Source organism: Takifugu rubripes, unplaced genomic scaffold (assembly GCF_901000725.2).
Source record: "Takifugu rubripes unplaced genomic scaffold, fTakRub1.2, whole genome shotgun sequence".
Classification (NCBI taxonomy): Eukaryota; Metazoa; Chordata; class Actinopteri; order Tetraodontiformes; family Tetraodontidae; genus Takifugu; species Takifugu rubripes.
The window spans coordinates 417,868-426,862 of record NW_021821635.1 but is presented as its reverse complement, the minus strand read 5'-3'; the positions used below and the strand labels follow the sequence as shown (position 1 = coordinate 426,862).

General features: G+C 53.3%; 2 protein-coding genes and 1 long non-coding RNA gene across 7 annotated transcripts in view; 1 reads left to right on the top strand and 2 right to left on the bottom strand.

Annotated features, from left to right (window-relative positions):
* The window catches only part of LOC101066467 (protein NipSnap homolog 3A-like), a 2,993-nt gene extending 12 nt beyond the window's left edge, over window positions 1–2,981 (bottom strand). The window contains exons 1-7 of one of the 2 annotated variants that reach the window (XM_029832194.1): window positions 2,885–2,981; window positions 2,626–2,703; window positions 1,046–1,257; window positions 668–829; window positions 445–594; window positions 283–369; window positions 1–204 (exon numbers count right to left, since the gene is read on the bottom strand). The exon at window positions 1–204 is cut by the window's left edge and continues 12 nt beyond it. In XM_029832194.1, the coding sequence (XP_029688054.1) occupies window positions 128–204; window positions 283–369; window positions 445–594; window positions 668–829; window positions 1,046–1,257; window positions 2,626–2,696 (759 nt within the window). In that variant the 5' untranslated portion in view covers window positions 2,697–2,703; window positions 2,885–2,981 and the 3' untranslated portion in view covers window positions 1–127. Of the gene's footprint in view, window positions 205–282; window positions 370–444; window positions 595–667; window positions 830–1,045; window positions 1,258–2,615; window positions 2,704–2,884 lie in introns of both variants that reach the window. The other variant, XM_029832193.1, reaches the window with a different exon arrangement.
* Window positions 2,982–3,183: 202 nt separating this feature from the next.
* Window positions 3,184–8,902, top strand: LOC101066240 (nitric oxide-associated protein 1). Of its 3 annotated transcripts, none has more exons than XM_011620377.2 (9): window positions 3,187–3,773; window positions 3,958–4,872; window positions 5,980–6,141; window positions 6,858–6,965; window positions 7,036–7,127; window positions 7,240–7,371; window positions 8,045–8,161; window positions 8,235–8,352; window positions 8,468–8,902. In XM_011620377.2, the coding sequence occupies exons 1-9, from the start codon at window positions 3,566–3,568 to the stop codon at window positions 8,647–8,649; spliced, it is 2,034 nt and encodes a 677-aa protein (XP_011618679.2). In that variant the 5' UTR covers window positions 3,187–3,565; the 3' UTR covers window positions 8,650–8,902. The 3 variants fall into 3 exon arrangements, with proteins under 3 accessions (XP_029688051.1, XP_011618679.2, XP_029688052.1); XM_029832192.1 differs by having other exon boundaries at window positions 3,643–3,773; window positions 3,899–4,872; XM_029832191.1 differs by lacking the exon at window positions 5,980–6,141 and having other exon boundaries at window positions 3,184–3,773.
* On the bottom strand, window positions 6,795–8,157 carry LOC115248447 (uncharacterized). 2 transcript variants are annotated; one of them, XR_003887323.1, is made up of 4 exons: window positions 8,022–8,157; window positions 7,219–7,365; window positions 7,025–7,140; window positions 6,795–6,928 (listed from the first exon to the last, which is right to left on the bottom strand). It is a non-coding gene; the product is annotated as an uncharacterized lncRNA (long non-coding RNA). The 2 variants fall into 2 exon arrangements; XR_003887322.1 differs by having other exon boundaries at window positions 7,229–7,365.
* Window positions 8,903–8,995: the final 93 nt, after the last annotated feature.

Sequence of the window (8,995 nt, the reverse complement as noted above, 5' to 3'; positions counted from 1 at the left end):
TTTAATGACGATAATGTCGATAGTGTAGGAGCAGCCATCGCCATGGCAACGCAGCGTGCACGGCACCTGAAGGAGCTGCTTCAGGACGTCACTCCAGGGTCGGAGGAGATGCAGCTGACAGCAGAAGTTACTTCAGAGGGGAAAAGTGACATGGAAACATGAGCCGATTCTCCTGAGAGACCAGATGACTGGAGCTGTTTCTCACTGTGGACCAAATATTAACGAGTAATTACTGATTGATGCGATATTTGAACAGATAAAGGTGATGTTCAGGTGTCGCACCTGCGGCGACCACTCTGGGATCAGCGTGAGCTTTGTGACGTAGTTCAGCTCTCCGATCGGCACTCTCGAACCACCAGAGGGCGTGAACTGATGACACAACGTTTACACCGCTCACGTCGGCACACGGTTTTTACAGGGTGCTGTGGATCTTTCACGCCGTACCTCTGTTCAGGGGGCCAAACTCGTTATGGAACACCCCCAAAACTTTGCCGTACCCTGGTGCATCATGGGCACTGATAGCAGCCTGGAAGTCCTTGCCCCATACTGCTGGACCTCCAGGGCACATCTGGAAGGAAACCAGTTCGTACACGCCTGAAACACACGTGAAGTTAAGTCGCACGTCAATGCAGAAGCACACGTTTGGAGTGGTGGGGGCGGGGCTTACCACCCTCCTTTGGGGGCTTCTGCAGATGGGTCCAGGGAACGAGATATGTCACCTCGTTGTCCTGTGACGACAGCATTGGTAACGCCATGGAGATGTACTGCGCCAGCCATGATGGGTCCTGAGCCAGGGCGGCCCGAACAGCTGCCCGCTGAGAATAACTATCTGAGGGGCAGTAGGAGAGGGGGCGGGCAGGGAGAGGGGGCAGTAGGAGAGGGGGCGGGCAGTAGGAGAGGGGGCAGTAGGAGAGGGGGCGGGCAGGGAGAGGGGGCAGTAGGAGAGGGGGCAGTAGGAGAGGGGGCGGGCAGGGAGAGGGGGCGGGCAGAGTTCTTCATTTTGTAAATTGTGAGGAAGACCCTCAAAGAAGATGAACGTTCTCACCATATCTCCATATATGGAAGACTTTGTTCAGGCCGCCATACTCGACGCTCCAGTAACCAATCAGCTCGGAGTGGGCGGTACGCAGGTGAATCTTCTCATTGGTCAGTTTAAGGAAAGTGGCGTTTTGTTCTGGGCGAATGCAGTAGGTCCTAAACTCATAAAACGTGGTGTCTTTCTGCTGAGGCCCAGAGGAGAGGTGCACACGAGACTGCAAACAGGAAGTGAGACATCGAGCCGTTCCGCTTCAGACCAACATAGATGCTCGGGGTGCAGAGAGAATCAGGATGATTGACACCATTTCGCTTTATGTAGATGTGAGTCTCAGTCCAGAAGGTTCCAACACTAAACATCATCAATAAAAATAAGATCTTGAAAGTCTGAAGTCATCTTGCTTCAGTCATGCATTCTTGTTTGGTGAACCTTCAAGACCTGCAGGTCTCGTGTTCCGCACGAGTATGTGAAGACAGAAATATCACCGTTGTGTTCGCCACGCAGCCTGCCGGCCCCTGAACGCAGCCCGCCGGCCCCTGAACGCAGCCCGCCGGCCCCTGAACGCAGCCCGCCGGCGGCCCCTGAACGCAGCCCGCCGGCGGCCCCCTGAACGCAGCCCGCCGGCGGCCCCTGAACGCAGCCCGCCGGCGGCCCCTGAACGCAGCCCGCCGCGGCCCCTGAACGCAGCCCGCCGGCGGCCCCTGAACGCAGCCTGCCGCCCCCTGAACGCAGCCTGCCGCCCCCTGAACGCAGCCCGCCGCCGGCCCCTGAACGCAGCCCGCCGCCGGCCCCTGAACGCAGCCTGCCATGGCCGTCAGGGTCGCCTTTGTGGATCATGCATGTGATCGTTGAAAGACGCACGTGAGGTTTGATAAGAAACGGCCAAAGGTCAAAAACAAAATGAAGCAGAACTTGGTTAACGTTAAACCTTTCTAACAGCAGACAGTCCAGAGGCCAACCTGAGTGTGTGTGAGGGAGAAAGACAGAGGCAGAGAAACTGATGGTTGTCTGTCACTATGGTAACTGATGCTACACTGCTAACATGCTCCTTCGGGAAGCTTTTCGATTTTAGAAACACTGAATAAAAACTAAGATGAACAACAAAACAGTTTCAGAGATGCATAACGATAAATTGCCTGGAAGATATTTACAGCTCAAGACTTCGGACAAGTAGGTTCTCACATCCAGGCCAGAGCAACGGCAAAGGTCCGAAGAAGTCCGCTGACCCGTTGACAGGAACTGGAAGATGTTTCTGCTCTCACCTGAGAGGCTTGTTCAGTTCTGACCAGCTCGGTGGGAGTATTTATCTGCTACTGGGCCAAAGGTCCCTGAGGACAGTTTCAGGGACGCAGTGGTTCATGTCCTCAGGTAAAAGCACAGGTGGTTCCTGTAGTCTGCTAATGTCCAGGCACTCTTTTCAAACCGGAGTTCGAGTTATATCTGGAGAATACTTACATGGTGGACAAACATGGTGCTTTTAAGGTCGTTCAAATCATTGCAATATTGTACTCTCTTCACGTTTAACATCGTCATTGCAGCTGAGGAAACAAAGGTTCCCTTTTTGTGAAGGTTATCTCACCTGCGCAGCAGCAGCAGAGGTTGGAGGAGGTTTAAAGAGACCTGCAGCGGCCCTCAGCCAGGAGCTTCTCAACTTCAACATGCTGAACCTAAAGTGACAGAAGAAGAAGCCGAAACGCGGAAGTTACTCGCAAAACAAAGATCGTGTATGAAGAGGAGGTGTCACATAAGAGGGTCGTTTTTGTTGTTGTTTTTAGAAAACGCCACCAGCCAGAACCATCACGAATGCACGCGGGAGCACTAAGATGCAGGTGAGGAAGAGTCGCCTACCTGGTTGATCAGCAAGACCAGAGCAGCAGGTGGACCACAGAACCTTATATAAGACCCAACTTAATTGGTTGTCTCCTACAACCAATTAAGTTGCACATTGAATCCTGCAAAAGCGACAGAAAATTAGGGTTGATGAATATGTGGCCATCGGATGACGTTATGTTTTGTAGTAACGTGGAATTTTAACTGAGCTGTCAGTAGTACCATTCTATAAATGTATTGAGTTTTTATTTTATTTTAGTTTTATAAAAGTTACACGTTTTCTGTAGTTTGCGCTTTGTTATCTGCAACAGAGTGAGACCTCCTCCTCAGGCGACCGGACTTCGTTACGTTAGTCTTCGTCACGCTTTGTAACAATTCGATTTTTATTTTTTGAATGATTAAATTAATCACGTGAATTTGTACCCTTGAGCAAGGAACCGAACCCCCAAATGCTCCCATAAAGCCCTGCGATGAACTGGCAACTCATCCACGGGTGTCGCCTGCCTTCAACCCCGATCCCGAAGGGGATAAAAGAAAGAAATTTGTACCAGTGGCAGCTTTGAAATATTAAATATCCATTTTTTTAGTTGTTAGAAAATTACATTCTTCTTGACGTCACTTCCGTTCAGGAAGTGAGCGCGTGTTGGTGGTAGAAGGTCACGTGGTGGAAGAGTTTACTCGTATTCGGGAGACGTGAAGATGTGGAGCGTGTTTGGGACGAGCGTGTGCCGCGCGTTGTGGATATGCGTGAAAGGGCCTCACTCCCGCATCCTGTCTGCGGGGTGTGCGGGGTGTGCGCGAGGGCCACGCCTCACCCAGCGGCTCCGCTGCACACACGCCACGACAGTCCGGAGCTCCACTGTGGACCCGGAGCTGGAGGAAGAGTTCGTGTTTGTGGACAGTACAGGTGAGACTCCGGAGGCCTGACCTCTGACCTCTGACCTCTGACGTTCAGTCTAACTACGTCCTGTCAGACGCTGATATTTAATGAAGGTCTGCTGATGGTGGCGCCGTTATTGTTTGTTCCTAAAGAGCAGCGTGAATATGAGCGTGCGAGTACATGCCAGACCACAAGTGTGATGTGTATGCAGATCCGGAGGAGGACCTTCTCCCTTGGTCCCCTGTGGCTCCGCCCACCAAACCGAGCGCCCGACCTTCTCCACGCCTGAGGCCGTTGGAGCAACAGCTGCAGATGTTGAGCGGTGCAGCACAGCAGGAGGTGGAACCAGACGATCTGATCCAGTTCCACGACGTTGACTTTCCCCTGGATGACGCCATCAAAGCCACAAAGAAGAGGAGAAAGAGAGGAGGGGAGAAGCGTGAACACGCCCCTTTTGGGACGCCAGACGTAGATCAGCCGTTCAGCGACACCTGCTGTCCAGGCTGTGGCGCTGTTCTGCACTGCACAGCTCCGGAGGTGCCGGGATACCTGCCCAGTGAGAAGTTCAAGGTTCTCCTCCGCGAGGGAGGTCTGACGGGGGCCACCTGCCAGCGCTGCCACCTGCTCACCCACCATCATAGGGCCATGAGCCTCCAGGTCTCAGCAGAACAGTACCGGGCCGTGGTTCAGAACATCCAGCCCCTGAAAGCTCTGGTGCTGCTTATTGTGGACCTGCTGGACATCCCTGACTCCATCGTCCCTGACCTGCCAGAGCTGGTCGGGACCAACAAACACATCATCGTCCTCGGTAACAAAATTGACCTTCTTCCAATGGACTCGCCCAATTATCTCCAGCGAATCAGGCGCCATCTCACTCAGTGCTGCCACGATGCGGGCTTCGGAACCCAACTGGCCGACATCCACCTGATCAGCGCCAAGACTGGGTACGGCGTGGAGGCCCTGGTCTCCAGCCTTCAGCGGTCCTGGAAGTACAAAGGTGATGTTTACCTGGTGGGCTTGGCAAATGCCGGGAAGTCGACGCTCTTCAACACGCTGCTGGAGTCCGACTACTGCAAGTCCAGAGCCTCTGATGTGGTCCACAAGGCCACCATCTCACCGTGGCCGGGTAAGGAAAAGAACCCAGTTTACACCAGGAGCGTCACCTTTAGAACCCGTCCAGAGCTCCTCAACCACACTCATAAAACGAAACCAACACGGGTTTCTGGAAGGTTCTGTTAAAAGCACCTTCTAAAAGATCTGAGATTGGCCAAAGTTCTGCTCAGCTCAAAGACCGTAATGACACAAATGTGATCAATACAATAATGTCGACATAGTGGCCCACGTGGTCCCAGAACCGCTGTTGGACCCACGCTCGGAGACCTTAGATGATGGTGCGTTAGACGATGGTGCGTTAGACGGTGGTGCGTTAGACGATGGTGCGTTAGACGGTGGTGCGTTAGCTGATGGTGCGTTAGACGATGATGCGTTAGACGATGATGCGTTAGATGATGCGTTAGACGGTGGTGCGTTAGACGATGGTGCGTTAGACGATGGTGCGTTAGACGATGGTGCGTTAGACGGTGGTGCGTTAGACGATGGTGCGTTAGACGATGGTGCGTTAGACGGTGGTGCGTTAGACGATGGTGCGTTAGACGGTGGTGCGTTAGACGGTGGTGCGTTAGACGGTGGTGCGTTAGACGGTGGTGCGTTAGACGGTGGTGCGTTAGACGGTGGTGCGTTAGACGATGGTGCGTTAGCTGATGGTGCGTTAGACGGTGGTGCGTTAGCTGATGGTGCGTTAGACGATGGTGCGTTAGCTGATGGTGCGTTAGACGGTGGTGCGTTAGACGGTGGTGCGTTAGACGATGGTGCGTTAGCTGATGGTGCGTTAGACGATGGTGCGTTAGACGGTGGTGCGTTAGACGATGGTGCGTTAGACGATGCTGCGTTAGACGATGATGCGTTAGATGATGCGTTAGACGATGATGCGTTAGACGGTGGTGCGTTAGACGATGGTGCGTTAGAGGCCGGGCCTGGAGCAACGTGTGATGGTAACAGGCTAATAAATAAAGACCAGAACCAGGGGTGACGGGGTTCATTGGGTCGACAGCGGCGCCGCTGGAGGCCGCCTGGCCCAACCCTCAGGTGGTTCTGGTGGATTGTTGCTGCAGTGGAACCAGGGCTGGATGTCATCGCCATGACAACGGGATTGTTTCTGCTGTGGCGAATTCAGGGACGACGCTGAACCTGCTGAAGTTTCCCATCATGAACCCGACTCCGCACAGGATGTTCCGACGGCAGAGACGCCTGGACGCCGCCAGACGGACGGAGGCGGAGCTTCCACAGGATGAGCGGAAGAGGCTGCAGCACCTCAGCAGGAAGGGCTACCTCGTGGGTGAGACGGCCGGGACGGATGTCCACTGGACGCCTGCATTCACCCCCGTGTCCACCTGTCCTAAGCTCCAACCCTCTTTATTCACCCCCGTGTCCACCTGTCCTAAGCTCCAACCCTCTTTATTCACCCCTGTGTCCACCTGTCCTCGGCTCCACCCTCTTTATTACCCCCGTGTCCACCTGTCCTCGGCTCCACCCTCTTTATTACCCCCGTGTCCACCTGTCCTCGGCTCCACCCTCTTTATTACCCCCGTGTCCACCTGTCCTCGGCTCCACCCTCTTTATTACCCCCGTGTCCACCTGTCCTCGGCTCCACCCTCTTTATTCACCCCCGTGTCCACCTGCCCTCGGCTCCACCCTCTTTATTCACCCCCGTGTCCACCTGTCCTAAGCTCCAACCCTCTTTATTCACCCCTGTGTCCACCTGTCCTCGGCTCCACCCTCTTTATTCACCCCTGTGTCCACCTGTCCTCGGCTCCACCCTCTTTATTACCCCCGTGTCCACCTGTCCTCGGCTCCACCCTCTTTATTACCCCCGTGTCCACCTGTCCTCGGCTCCACCCTCTTTATTACCCCCGTGTCCACCTGTCCTCGGCTCCACCCTCTTTATTACCCCCGTGTCCACCTGTCCTCGGCTCCACCCTCTTTATTCACCCCCGTGTCCACCTGCCCTCGGCTCCACCCTCTTTATTCACCCCCGTGTCCACCTGTCCTCAGGTCGTGTTGGCAGAACTTTCTTGTCAAGCGTCAGAATGAGAAGAGAGGAGATTGAATTTGACCCGGACAGTCTGGCGTTTGGACAAACCGAGGAGACGGTGACAGCAGGTTAGGAGAGACGAGTCATTGGTTCATTCGTACGTTGCTACATCATTGTGACCTCTGACCTCTCTTCCAGTTCCCAACATGCCTTCAGACGAGTTGACTTTCAATGAGCTGAAAGATGCCCACTGGCTGTTTGATACTCCGGGGATCATGAAGACACAGGATGTGGGACATTTGACTAAAAACAGCCGTTATTGCTAAATGAATGACTCATTAATGCTAAATGGGTCAGCCAATCAGCTGCCAGCGCTCATACCTGTCCCCACCTGTCTCTCAGATCCTCAGTCTGCTAACAGAAAAGGAAGTGATGTCAGTGGTCGTCACTCAGGCCATCATCCCTCGGACATTTGTGTTGAAGCCCAGCACGTCTCTGCTTGTGGGCGGCCTCGCCAGGATCGACTTCCTGCAGGTCGTGAGGGTTTTATCATACGCACCCATAAAGTCAACACATGATTCTTCACAAGATCTTGTTTTCACATGTTTGGTGCTAGCTTTAGCATCATTATCTTGCCAGATGAAGCATGACTCTGTGTTTGCAGTAGAGCGAGCCGCCAGTCATGTGACCCCTGCACGCATCATTGATGCTTATTCCTGATTCCCAATAGCTGACAGTGCTAATAGTGAATGAGTTATGCTGTGAAAGGGTGAATGCATATTTGTAATGTAAAGAATGTGGTGGTCAAAGATGACTAATGCACCTTTTATAGTTACTGTGCCTGTAACATTTACAACGCATCAGAAATGGTTCCATTTCATGCTAACACTAGTCCAGACAAATGTTAGCTGCTAACACTAGTCCAGACAAATGTTAGCTGCTAACACTAGTCCAGACACATGTTAGCTGCTAACACTAGTCCAGACAAATGTTAGCTGCTAACACTAGTCCAGACACATGTTAGCTGCTAACACTAGTCCAGACACATGTTAGCTGCTAACACTAGTCCAGACACATGTTAGCTGCTAACACTAGTCCAGACACATGTTAGCTGCTAACACTAGTCCAGACACATGTTAGCTGCTAACACTAGTCCAGACACGTTAGCTGCTAACCTCCCTCACCCCGTCAGCTGTGTCCCCCACAGGGGGGGAAATCCTGCTGGTTTTCAGTCATGGCCTCCAGTCAGGTCCCCGTCCACATCACCAGCCTGGACAAGGCCGATGGTGTTTACCAGAAACATGCAGGAGAGGTCCTGCTGGGGGTGAGAGCCTGTGGTCACATGGTCAGCCTCAGCTGTTTGAACAGGTGCACTAATCCCTGCGTGTTGCCTTCAGGTTCCGATGGGAGGGCCTGAGCGTATGAGGCAGTTTCCTGCCTTTGTTCCTCAGGATTTAAGGCTGGAGGGTCGAGGTTACCTGGAAGCTGCTGCTGACATCACTCTGTCCTCTGCAGGTAAACCTGTTCTGCCTCTCTGGACTCGGAGTGGCAACATTTCAAAATGAACTTGGCTCCAAGTCTTTGACCCCTCCAGGGTAATGTTGGGCTGTGATGTCACCTGTCCCTGCAGGTTGGGTGGCGGTGACGGCAGCGGCGGGCGAGCAGCTGCTCCTGAGGCTCCACGGTCCACAGGCAGCAGCCTTTAGAGTTCGGACCCCCCCCCTGCTTCCCCACCTCATTTCCCTGAAAGGAGCGCGGATCCGAAAATCTGCCGCCTACAAAACGATAAAACCGGCCGCGGCGCCGGGCTGACTGTTCACCTGCACACCTGTGGGAGGAGCTTGTCCACGGGCAGGACGGCTCCAGTTGCAGAACCTTAAAATGAGTCGGTTTTGCTCAGTTTCGTCCGCGCTGCCGTCACGTTTCCGCAGTCATGAAAAAGAAGTGGTGAGCAAAGGGAAACTTTATTGATCCCTGACTGGTGGAGTTAAAAGGATCCGAACGAGCGTTAGTACAGCTGATGACAGCAGAGGGTGTTTAATAAAAAATAGATTTGTCCTACAAACGTTTGCTAACATTTTCAAGCTGCATTTTATGAGGTTAAAATGACAAAAAATCTGACGTCCGACTCATGAAACTGCGTAAAACTCCGAACAAA

What these genes read in the sequence shown, in the direction of transcription:
- LOC101066240 (XM_011620377.2), top strand. Translation starts at nt 3,566, where the DNA reads ATGTGGAGCGTGTTTGGGACGAGCGTGTGCCGCGCGTTGTGGATATGC. An exon ending in CACCATCTCACCGTGGCCGG is followed by an intron (nt 4,873 to 5,979) that starts GTAAGGAAAAGA and finishes TGGCGAATTCAG; the next exon opens with GGACGACGCTGAACCTGCTG. An exon ending in CCAGGATCGACTTCCTGCAG is followed by an intron (nt 7,372 to 8,044) that starts GTCGTGAGGGTT and finishes TGTCCCCCACAG; the next exon opens with GGGGGGAAATCCTGCTGGTT.